The 19,575-nt window shown below is 49.2% G+C and overlaps 6 protein-coding genes across 6 annotated transcripts; 4 read left to right on the top strand and 2 right to left on the bottom strand.

Annotated features, from left to right (window-relative positions):
* Positions 1 to 429: 429 nt before the first annotated feature.
* ERG9 (bifunctional farnesyl-diphosphate farnesyltransferase/squalene synthase) lies at positions 430 to 1,949 on the top strand (the record flags this gene model as incomplete). Its single annotated transcript, XM_064900066.1, has 2 exons — positions 430 to 1,755; positions 1,803 to 1,949. 2 exons carry the CDS (start codon positions 430 to 432, stop codon positions 1,947 to 1,949), a joined length of 1,473 nt encoding a protein of 490 aa, XP_064753378.1.
* A 1,252-nt stretch (positions 1,950 to 3,201) lies between these two features.
* On the top strand, positions 3,202 to 5,051 carry LTR64_005729 (uncharacterized protein; the record flags this gene model as incomplete). Its single annotated transcript, XM_064900067.1, has 3 exons — positions 3,202 to 3,315; positions 3,362 to 3,765; positions 3,812 to 5,051. 3 exons carry the CDS (start codon positions 3,202 to 3,204, stop codon positions 5,049 to 5,051), a joined length of 1,758 nt encoding a protein of 585 aa, XP_064753379.1.
* A 1,177-nt stretch (positions 5,052 to 6,228) lies between these two features.
* Positions 6,229 to 7,125, bottom strand: LTR64_005730 (uncharacterized protein; the record flags this gene model as incomplete). Its single annotated transcript, XM_064900068.1, has 1 exon — positions 6,229 to 7,125. The coding sequence occupies one exon, from the start codon at positions 7,123 to 7,125 to the stop codon at positions 6,229 to 6,231; it is 897 nt and encodes a 298-aa protein (XP_064753380.1).
* A 1,112-nt stretch (positions 7,126 to 8,237) lies between these two features.
* LTR64_005731 (uncharacterized protein) lies at positions 8,238 to 9,137 on the bottom strand (the record flags this gene model as incomplete). Its single annotated transcript, XM_064900069.1, has 1 exon — positions 8,238 to 9,137. One exon carries the CDS (start codon positions 9,135 to 9,137, stop codon positions 8,238 to 8,240), a length of 900 nt encoding a protein of 299 aa, XP_064753381.1.
* Positions 9,138 to 9,699: 562 nt separating this feature from the next.
* On the top strand, positions 9,700 to 12,513 carry EIS1 (Eisosome assembly protein; the record flags this gene model as incomplete). The annotated part of the gene is made up of 4 exons (XM_064900070.1): positions 9,700 to 9,712; positions 9,763 to 9,822; positions 9,896 to 11,383; positions 11,432 to 12,513. The coding sequence occupies 4 exons, from the start codon at positions 9,700 to 9,702 to the stop codon at positions 12,511 to 12,513; spliced, it is 2,643 nt and encodes an 880-aa protein (XP_064753382.1).
* Positions 12,514 to 13,062: 549 nt separating this feature from the next.
* LTR64_005733 (uncharacterized protein) lies at positions 13,063 to 16,461 on the top strand (the record flags this gene model as incomplete). Its single annotated transcript, XM_064900071.1, has 2 exons — positions 13,063 to 13,132; positions 13,211 to 16,461. 2 exons carry the CDS (start codon positions 13,063 to 13,065, stop codon positions 16,459 to 16,461), a joined length of 3,321 nt encoding a protein of 1,106 aa, XP_064753383.1.
* Positions 16,462 to 19,575: the final 3,114 nt, after the last annotated feature.

Below are 19,575 nucleotides of genomic sequence, written 5' to 3' on the forward strand. Positions count from 1 at the left end.
AACTAAACAAGCGGCGGTTGACGTACGCACACGCCGCAGCTTGTGGCTTCTTACCCTAGTAGCAAATTTGGCGGCCTTACCACCGACATCATCTTAAGGCTTTCAAATAGAACTTGTCCTGCCTGAGGCAATAATGCATCCACGAATCAAATTGGATCGTGCCACTCGGACGAGTCTGGCCGCCGCGTCGCGACCGCTCCTGCTCCAACCGTTTGTGCCAATTCTGTGGGCTACAGAGGCAGCAGTCGCAACGGAGATTGGGATCGGAGTGAGAGTCTGTGTGTACATAGGTTGTCATACATATTTTCATTCAGCTCACTTCTACTCTTTCAAGCTTTAAAGGCTATGAAGGTGTAATCAAAATTTGTGCACACCTCATGCGATAGCATAGCCCACCCATCTGACCCAGTATATCCTCCCCGTGCAAAAATGCCCTCGGCATCCAGCGTCGTGTATTACCTGACACATCCTGGGGAGTTGCGATCGATAATACAGTGGAAGACATGGCACAATGCTGTGCACGAACGAGACGAGACCAAAGAGACAGAAAACCAAAAGAAGTGCTTCCACTACCTCAATAAGACGAGCAGAAGCTTCGCTGCTGTGATACAAGAGCTCCATCCTGAACTTCTAATGCCAGTATGTCTCTTCTACCTCATCCTCCGTGGTCTCGACACTATCGAAGACGATACTTCAATATCAGCCAAAAAGAAAGAGCCAACCTTGAGGAATTTTTATACCTACCTAGAGCTTGATGGTTGGAACTATACAGAGAACAGGCCAGAGGAGAAGGATAGAGATTTACTCGTCCACTTCGACTGCGTCGTACGAGAGTTCAAGCAGCAGAAGCAAGAGTACAGAGATATTATTGCTGACATCACGAAGAGAATGGGAAATGGTATGGCCGACTATTGCTTGAATGCTGAATTTAATGAGAAGGGTGTGGACACGATCAGGGACTACGACATGTATTGCTACTATGTCGCGGGTCTTGTTGGCGAGGGCTTAACAAGCATGTTCGTTGAAAGCAAGTTTGGCAACCCGGCCTTGCTCGATCGACCTCACTTGCAGGTGTCCATGGGTTTATTTCTGCAAAAGACCAATATCATTCGAGACATCAAGGAGGATTTCGAGGATAATAGACGGTTTTGGCCGAGAGAAATCTGGTCGAACCACGTGGACAACTTTAGTGACCTTCTGAAGCCCGAAAATCGAGAGATTGCTCTCAATTGCAGCTCTGAAATGGTTCTCAATGCTCTCGACCACGCTGACGAATGCCTTTTTTACCTCGCTGGCCTGCGCGAGCAGAGTGTGTTCAATTTCTGCGCCATACCACAATCGATGGCAATCGCAACATTAGCACTTTGTTTCAGGAATCCAAAAATGTTTGAGAGAAATGTCAAGATCACCAAAGGAGAGGCCTGTCAATTGATGTTGGAATCAACACAGAACCTTCAAGTTGTATGCGATGTATTCAAGAAATATACACGTATCATACGACGCAAAAATGTGCCACAGGATCCCAACTTCCTCAAAATTAGCATCGCTTGTGGGAAAATCGAACAATTCATTGAATCTATTTTCCCTTCAGCAAATGTCAAGGAAATAGTCGCAAAGGGTGAGTTACAGCGCAAGCTCGGTCTTGGTGCTGTTACTCCAAAGAAAGATGACAAGAAAGACGATGCGCAGTGGTGGGACTCACTCTACTTGTTTTTAATGGTGATGGGTCTGATAGTTGTTGTTTTCGGAAGCATGGTAAGCTGTCTTCGGCTCGCTATCAAGGTCTTAGCTAACCCTTTTAGACACTCACCGCGTGGGCTCTTGGTGCTCGATTCGATCTCATCTTCAAGGACTTGATGCCGTCGAATTGGGGTCAGCTTAAACAGGACTTCGTTTCCCACGACGGACCAAGGATTACTTCGAGTCCAGTGGCCCATCAAGAGCTTTGACATTTTCGTGGTCCTTGCAAGGCTTCCTTACGGTACATATACTCTTCATGTATAGCAATGATACCCTGTTTGAACATATACGTCTTGGAAAAGGCGAACCTAGCACGGATGTCAAATTGCAACTCAGACCTCCTCACTGTCTGCTGTTGTGCCGAAGAAGTGCTGATATCAAAACATGTGTGGCCTATTGACAATTGATGCATGTCAGCAGTTACATATCTGGTTTGCATTACTAGGCTGCGCACATCTCTGATTGCCACTGATGCTCATGATGTGGATAGCTGACTCCTGTGAGCTCGTCTCGTCATCCAAGTCTTGTATCACTGTGTAGACCTCGGCTCGATGCTAATTCGACTATCCACTACCACATGGTTCGGAAGGTACGTACTTCTCAAGGCCGAACGAACAGGTTGTTTTCTGTGATCATGGACATGTCTATCGCGCGAGTGAGGCACCATTGATCAGAGAGATGGACGTTGGTTCTCTTCCAGCTGCACTCTGCCAGTGCATGTCAGTGCATTCACAAAGATATACAGTAACATTATGAATATCGGCAGGGTACATCTTTCCCCGTGTCAATAGCCGTGTCTCGAGAATAGTGCATTCTCTGTAAGGATGCCGCCATTACCTGAAATAAACATGCATGCTGAGGATATCTTCTGCTTGTCGCATTTCTCGGATCTTGTGCCAAAAGTGGCTAGTACTGTCAGGTTGCGACCTCCCCACGATTCCTTCCCCAGAGCGGATGTCACTCAATCGAGCTTGTTCATGACCTCATGCATGCACTTTCTAGCAGGGAGTACTTGGTCGCTTGTACCTCGACTGAATTATCTCTTGCAGTGTTTGTTGCCATTTCAAAAGGTCTTCAAGGCTGAAGAATCAACACCCGGTTTCGCAAAGATATTGAAGTACAATTGCATCAACGGCCATGGCTGACATTGGGCAGTGTGCGTGTAGATGCAAGTTTTGGCTAAGCTCAACGCTTGCGAATAGACTTGGAAGTGGACAACATTGGCCTCCATACTCGAGTGTAATACGAGAAGCCTAATGACGAACTGCGTGTTGCAGCGAATCACGGATTACTAAACCTCAAGGCCTCCATATGCTCCACAGAAGCTGTTGTGTCCGACCCGGAGAGCTACGAGTAGTTCCAGCATAAGAAGTATTTAATATGGATTGGAAGTTCCCTGCCGGTGAGTCCTGGTCGCTGCAAGGTGTGTTCTCCCTTGGTTCGACAACCTAATCTGCCACTATGAAGAGCTTCATCGCTACGGCGAGTGCCGTTCTCTTCGCAGCACAAGCTGTGTCGCAATCGCTTCCTCAGGTTGATCTAGGCTATGAGATACATCAAGCAATTTCATTTAATGTAAGTCTCGAAAGAGCTAAGCCTGGAGCAGAGACTAAGACTACAGAACCGATCCAATACATACAATTTCAACAACATTCGTTTCGCGCAACCACCGGTTGGTGATCTTAGATTCGCAGCACCTGTCGCCCCGACTGGTCGCAATCCTGTGGTTCAGAATGGCAGTTTCAGTCCTATCTGTCCCCAAGCTCTGCCCGGATGGTCACCAGTAGGCAATGCCTTTGCAGCGGCTTTCGCAGCAGGCAACGCGTCCACTTTTAACTACACAGCAGCCGTGGCAGCTGCACAAGCAGCCGCAGCTACAGCTGCCCCATATCAACCCAGTCCCCAAGAAACAGAGGATTGTTTGTTCCTCGACGTGGTAGTACCCAGACCTATTTTTGACAACGCAAACTCAAACAGTATGCGTCGCAAACGAGCTAGTGGACCAGGTGCTCCTGTTCTAATCTGGTACGTATTCTCTGGTGTGCTCCACGTTCGTTCTAACAAATGGCAGGATATATGGTGGTGGTTATGTAGCTGGTTCTAAGCAGCAAGGTGGAATTTACAATCCCTCTGGCTTGATCAATGCTTCCCTCGCCAACGGTGGACAAGGTATTGTCTACGTCGCTCTCAACTACCGCCTTGGAGCCTTAGGCTGGTTGTCAGGACCATCTTTCCAAGGACAAGGTGGCATTTCAAATGCAGCTCTATATGACCAAAGGCTGGGCATTGAGTGGGTCAAGCAAAACATCCACCTTTTCGGTGGTGATCCAAATCAAATTACATTGATAGGCGAATCTGCTGGTGGCGGCAGTATCATGCACCAAATAACAGCTTACGGCGGATTAAGACCGGTTTCTTTCCAGCGTGCCATCCCACAGTCACCGGGTTGGCTACCAGTCTCGGACCAGTACACGCAAGAGAACCACACGAATATATTCTTCCGCAACCTCAACGTCTCCTCTTTGGCGGAAGCTCGTGCAGCCTCCTCGGCGGCTGTCGTGCGTGCCAACCTTCTCACTGTCTACAATGCAAACTATGGTTCATACATCTTTGGTCCTACCGTTGACGGCGTCTTCGTGCCTGCTCAGCCGGGTCTAAGTCTGCTTACCAATATCTCGTATGCCAAGAACATCTCTGTCATGCCAGGCCACAATACGAATGAAAGTCCTCTCTTTGCGCCTCCTTATGTACAGACTGACGACCAGCTGACTGCCTACATTACAAGCACCTATCATACAGCCACTCCTCAGATCGTCAATTACATCGTCAATACACTTTACCCAGCAGTCTACAATGGTACATATCCCTGGAGAAGCCCAATAGACCGCACTCTCAAGCTCGTCACAGAGTCAGTCTTCTCATGCAACACAAACTATCTCGCTCGTGCATACAACAACCAGACGCACAACTACCAGTTCGCTGTTCCGCCAGCCCTACATGGGCAAGATATCTACAGTACCTTTTACCAAGGCCAGGGAACGAATCTGTCGCAAGGAATATATGCACCTGTTGCAAATGCGCTGCAGACATACATTACCAACTTCGCGATGACCGCAGACCCCAATAGACCGAGCCTGAATAGTGCCGGTGGATCTGTGCCTTACTTTCCAGTGCAGGGTAACAATGCGACACTGATGATGTTGAACTACACTGTCACCAGTCCGACGAGTGTCGTACCAGCAATTGGGCTGGCGAGGGATGAAACAGTCAATGAACGATGTACGTTCTGGCAGAAGTCATTGTATACATAGAGTGTTTGTAGATGGGCGAGTGGTGAGCAGGCAAGATCGCGCAGTCAGGTGTTTTGCCCCATCACAAAGCTACGACATAGTGTGTGGACATCCTCGTAGTGACACAAGTAGCTGCAAATCATAGAAAGAATTTACCTATACACATACGATACACATTGATGCTCAATTGCTCCTATTCCTGATCCGTGGCTCCAGGTCTTTTTCGATCGTCTAAAAAATACGCGATTTTATTCTCTCCAAACACAAGGCGACTCCACCACTATACATACATACATACATACCACTATCCTCTCAAAATCCACAAAGCTCTACTATCCGTCACCAATCATCAATCAACACATACCTGCCCCACCATGACCCCAATCACCACCCTCCCCTACGACATCCTCCACCTAATCTTCACCCACCTCTACCACGCCTTCGGCATCCTCCCCCTCAAATCCTACCTCCAAACCTTCCTCTTCGAACCCCACGCCCAACTCTTCCTAAAAGCCAGTAGTCGCATCATGGATTTTTCGATCATCCGCTGCATGCACGTGTGTAGGCGGTGGAGAAGTATAGTGCTGGAAATGGTGGGGGCGGAGGTGCCGAGGGGGATGGTGTTGATGTTACCGCCGGAGTTAAGGGGGGTGAATGGGGAGGAGAGGACTGTGGCGGCGTTGGGGTGGTTTGGGAGGGCGATTGGGGAGGATAGGGTCATGAGAAGGGCGTTGAGTGGGGCGGGAGTGCTGGCGGAGGAGGGAAGGGAGGCGAGGTGGAAGGTGATGGGGAGGGTTGGGTCATGAGGCTGAGATGTTCATGGCCACGGCGCTTTCGCAAGTCTTTCTGTATAGTAATGGGAAAAGGCTTGAAGGCAAATAGTGGCAGTGGGCAAAATTTCAAATCTGGTCTTCATGGTGATAGGGCGGCAACACATAGGAGCTTGAATGTGCGATAGTCGTGATACTGCAAAGCAGCTTCAGCTCTAATGATACGCTCAATATGTTGAAGAAGTATTAAATTGTCTATAAATTCGCGACTGAATCTTCCATGTAGTCTTTCCCAATGCAAGAATGCTAACACCTAAAAATGCTGAATCCAAGCCTGTCCGCCAAGAACTCCTTCGTAGCTCATTGCTGGTATTGGCGCTATACAACCATTTCACAACACTCCTTCGATTTTGAAACAGGAAATAGTTTTAAGCCAAATTCGAGAACAACCTTGGCAACCCACGCCTGGGCGCTGGTGCTCCAGCAGGAACTTCATACTTGGCACCTGGCTGGTTTGGCCCTGCGCTGTCGTTGACCAGATTCGACTCATATGTGGTACTTGACTGGCTGAATCGTTGTCGATCCCCAAGTGGCATACCACTCTCAGCCATGATCATGTCCTTGTGACCCTGAGGGATGTGGCTCTTCGTTCTTACGGAAGGAAGTAGATCGATAACAAAGGACATGATGTAGAAGGTAAAGACGAAAGAGACCGCCCATTCGAGAATAGCTGCAGTATTCCAGTCGTGAGTTACTGAAGAGTGTACAATGAAAGCGATCGCCAGGGCAACCTCAATGACGATGAAGGCAAGCTTGACCCAGAAAGAAGCTGCTAGGACCCTGTGGTGGCGGTAGTGAATGCCGAGCCTTTGATACTCTGCGCAGAGGAAGATGGCAGAAATGACATATCCGATGATGAACAATCCCAGACCGAGATTGTGGATGCGCGAATGGCGGTAGGTGTCCATGATGCTCAGCAGGCATAATCCAGCTGCACCAATCAGCGCAAAGAAGAGCGACAGAACGCTCAAAGCCTTCTGTGTACGGCTGGTGTTCTTTGCCAACCGACCCGTGTGCCTCAGCCAACGCTCTGCGAAAAAGCCGATGTCGAGGAAGATGACGGTTACGAAGGAGCCGGCGATGAAGAGTGGCTTCAAATTGAAAGCACCCGTATCAGAGATGTAGGCTATCGTTTGACTTGGCTCCATCGATGGGAGATGTGCTTCGCCATTGGTGACCCATTCGAGGAGAAGGCCAAGCAGCATACTGAGCCACATCAGGGAGGATATGAAGGGAAATATCCACCACGATATTAGTATCGCCATGTTGACTGTGGATTATTGATGCGATGTGGTAGATGAGGAGGAGGTATCTCAAAGGTGAAGCACGAGCACTATCGCGTGCCGATGAATGTTTGTTTGAAGATGGCAGCAGGTAGCGGTGGATGGTGTTTGTAGTGACGAAGACAGGTTGAATGGGAAAGCGAATGAGGTATACTGCAGAGGAAGGAGAAAATGTGGTTATTGCGTGGTATACACAGTACTATGTCATACCCATGTCTATAAAATGCGTTTAGCAGGAAAAGCTTATCCTCAAATCCGCAGCCGTGAGCCGGTTGAAACGAATGCGACAACGACATCATCCGAGCCTTCAACAGAGGTGCAGGCACAGATCGACCATGCATGCGACGAGTTTTACAGATCAAGTGCTGAGCAATAAAGCCGCCGGTATTAACCATGAAAGAAGCACATCCCAGCACAGTGCGAATGTGTCGTGCTCAGCGGTAATGTGTTGCCGTGTGCGAATAGACAGTGGTGACGCTGTGGCTTTGAGGCAGAAGAAAATGGTTCCTACGTCATCTTTAATTTTATGCATTTCGGATGCAGCGGAAGGAACGGTCTTGACTCGCGTGCGTTGTAATTGGTCAATACTGGCTCAAAATCAAGCCTAAACCCGAGATGCAAAATGCTGTTGGGAGGGAGTATCGAATCAGCAACACGTAGAGGTTTGCACGAAGATGAGTAATACTCGAACAGAGAAGTGACAACACTGGTCTACTTGTTGTGTCAAGCATCTGCTGGATATAGATGGTTAAGTCCACGGAGCAGGTGGCCGTTAACTGACACGTTACATTCACTTACCGATCTAGAGCAGGGCTCATGCGTTCTGGCAGTGCAATGTTGGTGGCCTGTATAAGCTGATGCGTCTCGCGAAAGTGTTGCACAAACGCAATCATCCTCATGAGCGGCCCTCTTGCACCACTGGCACGATTCGAGGACGAACCACGTCTTCGCTCGCGATGGTTTAGAAGGACGTCTTTAAGGACCCCATACAAAATTCCATGGATAGCTCTCGCTATCCTCAGCTAGGCTAATCTTGATGTTTCAGACTAGGTGTCTCGTTTTGTGGCTGTCTTCTTGACGTCGGTCGCGTTTGGCTACAGTAGCATTTGTTTGCAAATGGTATGTATCTGTTCCTCCTCCACGCCAATCTTTCTCAGGTAATTTTCAACTCCTTCGTATTCGGTGTCAATGAAACCCACGATCTTAGGTACGAAATCGGAAGGACACTTGGCGAACGTCTCGTCCAGGCCAATGCTCGAAATTTCCTTCATCCTATCTTCGAATTCTGGCGCGAGCTCCTGTTCGGACTTTGTATAATCGTCACTGATCAGGGCAGGGTCGATTCCGCACAAAAGTAGGACGAGTAACACAATAAGACCGGTCCTGTCTTTACCTTGCGTACAGTGTACCAGTACTGGATATGATTCAACATTGGACAACACTTTGAACACTTCCTTAATCTCAGGTCCACTGTGTTGTAAGGTATCCTTTGCGAGCCCAATTAAGCCTCGGGGCTGTAGCACATTCTTTCCAATGATACTGATACCTTCCAATCGATAACCAAGCAACATGTAACCAGCAAGGTATGCTAGGTTTTTGTAACTCAGTTGCCATACCAGATGCCTCTCGAAACCACGTCCGTTCAGGTTAATGTAAGCATAGTTGATCCTAGGGATTTCGAGGGGTATGGCAACTTGATCATTAGACAAAGGCACCACGCTCGAGTTCGCGACCTTGACGGCTTTAGAATATTTTTGTGCAGCCTCGATATGCTCAGTCTTGCTTCGAAGGTCTATTATCGTCTTGATACGGCAAATGTCCTGTAGCCTCCCTTTGTCACCGTCCGAAGCTCCATCTGGACGCGCACTGCGATATAGCTGGCCACGTCTCAAGATTGGGTTCTTACTGGCTTTATTGACCAGCGGGGCGACATCGCGGAAGTTCAGAAGACTGTCAAATGGTGCCGCTGCTGTTTCGGGTGTTTTCTCAGACATGACTTATATGTACAGGCTGTAAAGGAGGTGGGCATCAGTAAGAGCGATTGCGTTGTCTGCCACTACTTGCAGCCACTAAAATTTAGGTCTCTATCGCATTAAATGGGATCTAGTTTTGTTCATTACCAGCAACAGTTCGAAGCCAGGCTATCTGTCCACAATCGGGGAAATCTTGCATCGTGAGCGACGATCATTGGTCTCGTTCAGGAGATTAAGATGGTAAGCTTTACGAATCAATGTGATGTTGGCATCGACGACCATGATATTGCGTAGCAACAGAAGTTTATGATGGCCAAGTTCAGATTAGCTCAAAGTAATTCCATCGCTGATCAGCCACCATGATGTAATGGTTGTACACGCCAGCCAGAAGTATGAGAGGTTCCCACCCACGTCTGCCGCATGAGCTTTTGCGACAGCAAACGTATGTTGAGCCTCGTGGGCAGATCAGAGCAAGTACTTTATTGATCCGCAGTCACTATTATTGTCTGTACGCACGTCAGAATTCTTTGTTGTATATTGACCTCATATTCTACATAGGCGTGCGCTCAATCACCTTGGAAGAATGACCGACAATGGTGAGAACCTCAGAACTCATATTCGGCCTGCAAAATACTGACCATATCAGTGGGTGTCAAGCCCAGCTCAGCATCAATTCTCGGAAAGGATGGAAAGCTCTCCAGCGCAAGTAAGTCGAGCGGAAATGTATACACTTATAGGTTCAGGGTTCGTGGCGGGGTTGGAGCTGACTTGCGACATAGGTGCTGCACAATCTCTGAAATATGCCAAAGCCCAGGATCTACCCTCTTATCCCTCTACCGGCGGAGTTCAACTATCGTCTGCAGGCGCTGCAGCTAGTTTAGCTAACAGCAACCGCAAATCCTTCGAGCACTGGACACCAGGACCTATACCTGCAGCGAACAAGGCCGCAATGCTGGCGAAAGACCACAAAATGGATCCGTTGTGGCAGCCCGAGGCGAGCGCGGCTGGTGCGGGAGCAGCACTCAAGGCACACGCAAATCCAACCGAAGTCGAGCCAATACAGAAACGAGCTCCTACTAAATCCGCTACCCCGAGTGCTGCCTACGATACACAGGAGGATAGTCATAGGAAGGCTATGATGGCAGCCACTGCTGTGCACAACAGACGGAGATCTGGCTCTCTGCCCACCCAGCCAGTAGTGAAACCCGCAGACAATGCTGCATGGGCGTTGAAGGCTGCCACGAAATCGCAAGCTTCTGTGAAAGCTCATGCAGATACTCCGGCCCAGCCATCGCAAGCTTTTGCAAGTGGTGACCCGGGCTTTGAGGCAGCAAGGATACAGAACATCGCCAAGAACAACGTGAATCGACAAATGTATACTGCATCGCCACCAGTTTCGATAGAGGTGCAAGAAAAGAACCGACAAGACACGTTACGCGCTTCTGCTGTGGCAATGGCGCAGAAGATGTATGCAATTCAGCAACAGCATCTCGACGAGGCTGCTGGCAAGTCAGACGGACATGCTCTCGCAGCGAGCAGAGCTCGTAGCTCAACCATTACGGGCGCTGAATCGGCAACAGTAAGCGACGCCCAAGCGGCGCGCAGTGGAGGCTACGAAAATCTTGAAGAGGCCGCACGTAAATTAGCTCAGGAAAGATTGGCCAAGATTCACGATGAAAATGCCGAATACAGGAATTACTATGGCGCAACATCGCCACAAAGGAGGTCCAGATTATCGATGCGACGTGATCGACGACCTTCAAACGTGGCAGACGACGACTCGGACGAAGAACAATCAAGGAGAATCAAATCACAAATGTCGATTTTTCAAAGCAAATTGGCCGAGGTAGACACCAAAAAGCGACAGCAAGATCGAGATGCACTTCTCCAGATTGCGCATCGCAACGTCGACTCACAGATCCAGAAGATGGACGAAAAGGTATTCGAAAGTACTGGTAAAGCTAGCCCTGCACAAATGGAGAAGTGGGAGAAGTCCGCACGCGAGAAGGCGCAACGTGACAGTGACGAACGCATGCAGCACGTTGGTAAGGTCCATATTGGTGGTGGCAAGTATTTGGATCAGTCCGAATTGGATGCCATTGCCAGAGCTCGACTGCAACCAACATTGGATGATATTACTGAGAAGGCTGAAAAGCAGAGAGCTCTAGACGAGGAGAGGCGGATGGACCTTGAGCGCCAAAGGCAACAAGCAGAGCGTGAGAAAATTCGATCTGCCGAAACTGCTGCTCAAGTCAAGGCAGAACACGGTCAGTTAACGTCGCCTTCGGTGAAAGCAGAACTAATTTTGTGTATAGAACGAGAGAAGGCAGCGGCCAGAACGCTTAAGGAACAAGAAAAGGAACGTGCGCGTCAAGAGAAGGAGGAGAAGCGAAGGTCTAAGGAACCTAAGTCCGGGCTTTTGTCGTCGTTCCGCGGTCGTGGTAATGCCGCATCAGGCACGACTGGCGGCGAGACCGCAGGAGCTGATGCTACAGCTGCTGATGCCGTACCTGCCAGCAACGGTCTTCCCAACGACTTACCCAGGGCTGAAGACACTGGTGAAGGTGAAACAGTACACGATCAAGTCACCTATCCGACTGCCGAATCTTCTTCACCTGTCATTACAGCATCTCAAGAAGCACCAACAACATCGATTGCCAACAAAGACGAAGCTGAAGTAGCTCAGCCAGCACTGAGCTCGTCGCTCGAAGGCCCAGGGACAGCAGAGAACAGGATATCGACAGAACAAGAGGCTGACCCCACCTCGCCTAATCGATCAGGTGTAAGATCATGGATGAAGGTAAAGTTTGGTCGCAGAAGTGACGCACAGGAGAACACAGCACCAAGGTCAGTTCTAGCACAAACCGACAAGGACAAAACAGCGAAAGGTGCCGAGGTCCCCAGGACAGATTCGATGCGGGATGTCGCGATGGCCGGAAGAAGCAGCACGAGCGAAACACAGGACATGTACGGAACGGGTGTATCGCCTGAGCCAACTGCAGTTAATCAATCGTCGCATGTGACGCGTGAGAGAAGCCCGTCTATTAGCTCGCTGTCCAGCGACTCCTCGCATGACAAGAACCTGGGCCCGGACAACAATTTCAATCTCGGTACGACCAGTAATGAATCCGAGACAAGAGGTCGATCCGGCTTCAGAAACAAACTGATGAAGAAGATCAAACCCTCTAAGGACAAGCCGAAAGAAGAGGGCAAGGCTGTGACACCTGTTCTTTCCAACACGAGTGACGACGAGTTTGAAGAGGCCAGAGACACGTTTGATGAGGAAACTATGGCACCACCACCGCCTCTATCAAGCTCTGCTGGCGAGAACAGCAAAGAAAAGGTAGTGACGCCAAAGGGGTCTCGTGATGGCAGTCGATTTACGGAGGTACTGTAAGGTGTCGCAATGTTTCTTGAGAACAGGTCATATTTTGCTCAGGTAATTAGGATACAATTAATGAAACTTACTCAGTCGTACGGTCAAGCTTATAAGTTATCACACCGTTGGGTTGGCCGCCGGGGTTGATGATGTAAAGGCGTTGCAGCGTCGAGATTCGTGAGTCCTTCTGGTGTCCTTGTGATACAGTAGGCAAATCAACACTTTCATCTCACGCAACGCCAGTAGTCATCAGCTGTACTATTGCCACAATTGAGGTAGCGCCATGAATATAGCGAACATGGCGCAGGGCATTGACGCAACACAAGCGCAAAAGTCTCGCTGTTTAGCACAGCCTATGAGGGCCAGCCATGCGCGGACGCGTTCAGTACTTGCAGGTGCGCCAGCGTACCCCACAACTTTGATGATGCCTGCCACCGTTTCTGGTCAGTCTTGAATCGTGTACCAGCATAGTAAATTTCACGATCAGACAGTCAGTATTCTAAGGGCGCGCATTTCCTGTGAAGACGTAGGTTTTCGAGGCGCAAATGCGCCGCCGTTACTATCACCATGGGCAACATCAGCAGTCGACAGGATGACCTATCCGGTAGTATGCTTTACCTGAAGGACCCAACTCGGTGTAAGTTGACATCACGCATATCGTACAGTGGAAAGCGTCCTCGCAGTTGAGCAGGTCATGCTGACAAGATTCGAATAGTCTCTGTCAAATCTGTTACAATCAGCAATGGGAGGAAGAAAGTCCTGCTTCGAGTCGGTCCAAATGCTGTGCCTACCACCAGAATGGTCGCTCGAAGGGAACCTGGCGACGATACTCCCATCTTCTACATACAAGACCCAGAATCTCAGGGCAACAACTTCCTCCTTCGATTAGACCTCGAGGACGAACTTCATTTTGAGTATACATTCGTTAGTAGACAACAAACCTCGACCCAGCCTGCCACCACGCCCTCTGCTGCCCCTTCAACGACCGACACGAACATAACCGGTCTGACCTTCGCTTATGCTTCAAACGCTCGCGAACTAGACACCTTGATTACTAGAGAGTTTCACTCAGATCCTAATCTACACAAGAATTCGAATGTTCAGTTAATTGGTGCCATGTCCACCACTGGTTTACCGAGCGTGGAGATGAGCTGGACTTGGACATGGCGACCACCGAAACCAAACGAAGATAGAGGTGGTGGTTGGCGCAATAATTGCAGCTTTCTCGAATACGACTCGAGAGCACATCGGCTGAACACATTGGCATCTTTCGTGTTTTGGGTACAAAAACCTTCACTGCCTCCTGCTCCCTCGATTATGCCTCCTCCAGTGCCAAACCTGAATGAACTGGCTATTCCCTCAGGCAGACATAGAATGCCGTCTTCCCAGTCTTATCAATCAGCTGTGAGTGACTCAGAAGGCCCTCCTGATACTGGTCCGCCTGTATCCCCTTCTGGACACGCTTCCGAACTCAGCTTAAGCGTTGCTACTGCTCCAACTTTGCCCGCCGTTGATGTTGGCAGGCCAGCAGAGGACATGAGTAACGTTGAGGATGGTCCAGTCTTTCGTGCCAACATGAAACAGTTAGAGCAGAAGACTGGAAATCTGAGAGCACAAGTCAAGAAAGTTCTGAAAAGGGCTGAAGCTGCTCAACAGGCACAGCAGCTTTCCAACGAAGCAGTACGTTCTTTCTTGAGCGCATTACAGGAGGCTGCTGCATCTCATTCGACAGCTTTCAAGCCTGCTCTGGAGCATTATTACTCAAATATTGCGCCAAGAATTCAAAGGTACGAGGAGGAAAACACGGTCCTGCTTCGACGACAGATTATCGAGCCTTTATCCAAACTTTACACAAACGATATCAAGCAGGTCGAGTCGAAGAAGAAAGATTTTGAGGAGGAGAGCAGAGAATACTATGCGTACGTTGGCCGCTATCTCGGTCAACGACAAGATTCTATGAAGGAAAAGAAAAAGGCTGAAAGTGACTCAAAGTATCAGACCAAAAAGAGGACCTTTGAGTTGAAACGCTTCGACTATTCCAACTTCATGCAAGATTTGCATGGTGGAAAGAAGGAGCAGGAACTCCTCTCTCATCTAACAAATTACGCTGACCATCAAGCAAAGGCATACATGTCTGCTGCAAGGAAAATCGAGGCCTTACAACCTAATCTCGATGCTCTCGTGCGCGAAGTCAACGAGGCAGACAAAGAGTACAAAATTCAGCGTACAGAGCGTGAAGAAAAGCGTAGGAATTTGGAGATGAACAATCCTACTTCGACAACATCGGAGGCAGACGGTACTCCCTACGCTGGTGCCGTGCAACCACAGACGAGTGCTTCCAACGGAACTGCTGGCTATGTGTCCGATACAGATTTGAGCCGGGCCGATAGCACAAGTTCTCAATTCGGACGGAACAATCTCTCGCCGAGCAATTCGAAACACTTGCAGCAAACCTCCACAGCATTGTCAACGTCGCCAGCCGCCTCTTCTGCGACACCAAGTGCAAACAAATTTAGAGGCATTAGAGACCTTGAGGAGAGAGACTCTTCCTTTGCTGGAAATGACAAGCAGTCTACATGTGCCCCTCGCAAGGAAGGCTTGTTGTGGGCCTTGAGCAAACCCGGGTCTCACATTGACCCGAAAGGTATCAACAAGCAAGCCTGGCACAAATTCTGGGTCGTTCTCGATCAGGGCAAGCTCTCAGAGTACAGCAACTGGAAGGATCGAATGGAGCTCCACAGGGAACCGATCGATCTACGTATGGCTTCTGTACGAATGGCCAGGGATGCTGAACGACGATTTTGCTTTGAAGTCATTACCCCACAATACAAGCGCGTGTATCAAGCCACTGCTGAGGACGACATGAACAATTGGATAAATTCCATCAACAATGCCCTACAGAGCGCCTTTGAGGGGAGGACAAGCCAATCTGCTATCGCAAATTCGCCTAAAGATCGTGCAGGAAACGACTATGGAGCTGTCCTGACAGGGAAGAGTCTGTCACAATCAGGGCCGCATGGTGCATTAGGCCGTCCAGATACTGTCGGTGTGAGCCGCCGAGTGACTGTAGGGTCTCGTCCAGCCCCTACACAAACTCAGCAGGAGGAGAGCCCCACTAGGTTGCTCGACCAGATCAGAGCCAACGATCAAGGCAATGCATGCTGCGCTGATTGCGGCAGCAACAGTAAAGTAGAGTGGGTTTCTCTCAACCTTGGAATTGTCCTTTGCATTGAATGTGGTGGAATCCACCGATCACTCGGCACGCATGTTTCGAAAATTCGTTCTCTAACCCTTGACGTTCACTCTTTCACAGACGATATTGTCGAGATATTGATGCAGATAGGAAATCGAGTGAGCAACATGATATGGGAGGCCACATTGGAGAGAAGTGCGAAGCCAGAGCCGTGGGCCAACAGAGAGCAGCGACTGAAATTCATCACCATGAAATACGTCGAGCGAGCGTTTGTCGAACCACACGCAAGCAACCTGCATGCTCTGTCGCCGGACGACAATCTTGTGATGTCAATCAAGAAGAACGACATTCAGGGCGTTTTGCATGCAATAGCACAGCGCGCGAATGTCAACGTACATGATCGGTCGAGGAACACGCACGCTGTATTTCTTGCTCTTGCCGCCGCCGATCCCGCTAGACCAGCATCTACATCTCCAGCAGCTTCGCCTGGCGGACCAACCACGATGCAAGCAGGCACGAAAGTGTTTCCTGTAGCAGAGCTCCTCATCCAAAACGGTGCGGAGATTCCTACAGAGCTGCCTGCGATACCCTTGTCGTTGACAGCCCAATCATACATCGATCAACGTCGGTCCAGAAGCATGCCCGTCACGGACACTCTGGGACCATTGCCAGCTGTTGCCGGCAGCAAGTCTGTCGAGCAAGTAAAATTGCATAAGCGTGGTAGTGCTGGAAGCAGATTTGCTGGCAAGGTTGCAGGACTTGGCGAGCGATAGTATCGATTAATTGCTCAGAAAGAAGCTGTCGACGAACTCAATCGTGCTGTTTCAAGTTGTCGTTGCATTTACTTTAAGCACATTGGTCGGACGGGCTACACGTATCTCGATCCATCACTCTCAGAGGAGGGGTCAATTAGTCCTCGGCGCAGCCGTAGGGGCTTCTGCCTCCATAGAATGAAAGTCTGATTGGTCATCGACGGTATACGGTGAGCGCATCGTCGTCGGACCACATCCGTCCTGCTGGGCGGGTGCACGAACCAGATGCCAGAACACAAGCTCTACAAATCTGAGCTTCAACGGCCTCGTGCCTGGCCGCATCATGGATCAGCGAACACTCCGCCAGCATGTCCATACCTGAACTTTCAGTGATGCCACCGAAGTCCAATTACCTAGAGGTATTGGAAACCTCGCTAATTGACTTCCGATCGACTCTGGTGTCTTGAGGAGACACGCCAGTGGTTGTGTGAGGTCTGGTCAATCACAAGTGAACCCATTCCGCGCACGAGTCTCATTGGCCTTTTTCTGAACGAAAGACAACATTCTGGCGAGACAGAGGAATCGTATTCTGGGGTTAACTTTGGCCTTGGAAACGTAACCCGGAGCACGTGGCCATGGTTGGTTTGTGGCGAGTTTCAGGACAATGATGATATACGATGATCACGATGCATGTCTCAAGCAAGGATAGCACCTTTTTTTGGTACCATAATTTTTCCTCGTTGGAAAACCAGGTATCGATACTGACTAGAAGAGTACAATAATAGTAATCCATAATCTTTACTTTTCAATTGTTACGAGCAGAATTCTATGAGGAGCGTTATTGATGCCGATCCTACGCCAAGGACAGGGACGGTTTCCTAAAGAGCCGAAGCGTTATGGGTCTCCAAGCTCGATCTTTTCTCCTTCCGGCATGCGCGGTGTGGCATCATTATCGAATTCGGCGACTACGATTCACCGTTTTGGACAAGAGACAGACAGTGCTCATACTCGCCACACGACCCCGGCTTTCGTTGAAGCCGAAGGTTTGTTTCTCGCTTACTACAAGCTCGAGTCGCTACAAGGTCGAATCGGGCAGCGCCATTACTAACTTGTTCGCGGCTTCGAGGAGATGTCCCTAGCTTCAAGAACGGAAAGCTCGAGTCACTGAAAAAATCGAACCACCTTTTTTGTCTAGCTGGGAGAAAGCTTCCTGGACCCTTATTATGAGAGCAGGCTGGTACAGTGAAAATGTAGATTACCTGTTCCGCTCTAACAACCTCTTCGCTGTCCTTTTCGACACCAGGAAGAGAATTTGTGCGATTGCCAAATGTAGACAAACTTTCTCCTGATAATGGCAAGAACGAAATTCCGTACTCCCCAGGTACTACTCCATTTGCAAGAACTCGTTAGTTTTAATGCCTGAGGCATCAAACCTCGAACAGAACATTTCAGCCAAGCAGAAACCTGTCTTGCAGAAAGCTGCTTCCTCAAGCGGCGGAGTCTACTGGATACCTGATGACCTGTCATCAGACCATTGTCAAAGTCAAATGTTTCATCCTTCGAAAGTATTTACCCCGAAATATTTCGCAGATAATGCATGAGATATCACTGTATGATCTTGGAGCTACTTTGAATACTGTGTGCACAGCCACGATTCTGTCAGAGACTAGAATTGTGCTTGAGCACGCCCACTTCCGCGATTGTGGTACTGACCGCCAAGTTCAGGGTCTAAAACACAAAAGTACCTAACGTTCCTTTAGCGATGGGTTTAACGCATGTCTGAGATCAGAGAGATGTGGCTTGCCTGCTAGAGATACTATTTCAGGCTGCACACGTTGTCTGTCTTGGTGTTTCATGATTTACTAAGTACTGACTGAGATCACAGATGACTGATTGTGCTGCGAAGGCGCATGATATGCTGGTTGCAGGACGGGACTACATTCCCTTGCCATTTTGTCCAGCAGCCACGTTTTAGTGCTGCGAAGTCGATGACGCTATAGCGTTTTCAACATGTTCTCGCATGCCACCCTGCTCTCTTGACTAACCTCACACGTTAACCAAGAACGTACATTGTATTTCCAAGAACACGACGACATCAACAAGCCTTCTGTTGTGCATATTTTTAGCTGCTGGACACTTCAACGAAGAGCAAATAGCACCAAAGAATCCCTGTCTCTACCAAACTCATCTGCGGGCGATGTGTTCGAGAACTTGGACTAGATTTTCGGCCTCGGTTGGCACTGGCAGCTTGCCCGTTCATTGGTTGATAGCATGTCCTAGTAGAGGCTAGGATCCACTTATACAGCTCCAGCCTCCACCGGCCACGCTGTGGCTTGACTCCAACCGTGAGACTACTCGAGCAGGTTAGTCAGGTCTTCTTCGAAGCCACAACCTACGCACTATCACTATCTCAACGACACAGCATAGCGAGTCTGTCTGCGAGATTGAACCACATCTTCGGCCTCCTGAAGCTCTGTAAGGGGTTGTCGACTATGCCAAGGCACGACACCTTAGAGCTCTGCTTGTGGTGGCGAAAGACCTAAAACGAGGTAAGTCATGCTCATTCACTACTATCCTGACGTGTATGCGATTGTTGAAGTTGCTATTTCCAGTCACGGGAGCAACCTGGTCAAAATGCTTCTCATGACGGCTTCCCTTCGCGCCAACCTTGGCCAAGCATGTTTGGTCGCCTTGCATCATCGAGCATATACACAGTATCGCGTGAGTACCTAGCTCACTATCATCTGACGAATGGAGATACATATCTCTAGCTATTTCTATACAATTTGCCACAGTGTACAGGGGTGTGATAGCCCGCCAAGTTGGGTACGCCACCGTGATCGACAAGTTCTTGTTTCTCGCTTCTGGAGACGTGGCTAGGTAAGCTTCTCAATAGGCAGCAAATGAACTGGCTCAGGCATCTGCCATATGTCGTTGAAGTCGTTCCTTGGGACCCATTTTCGTGTAGTCCCGATCTCAATTCGTTCACACGATGTCTTCGTCCTGTAGACGATGTGCAAAAGTCAATTACGAAGGTCTCAGACAGACGCCCAAGGATTGATATGCACACATCGTTGACACGAACCAATTGAGACCAGCATTTGCTTTGTCTGAATGGAGGATAACGGGAAAATT

This window comes from Lithohypha guttulata, assembly GCF_036872675.1.
Source record: "Lithohypha guttulata strain CCFEE 5908 chromosome Unknown scaffold_4, whole genome shotgun sequence".
In the NCBI taxonomy this organism is placed as follows: Eukaryota; Fungi; Ascomycota; class Eurotiomycetes; order Chaetothyriales; family Trichomeriaceae; genus Lithohypha; species Lithohypha guttulata.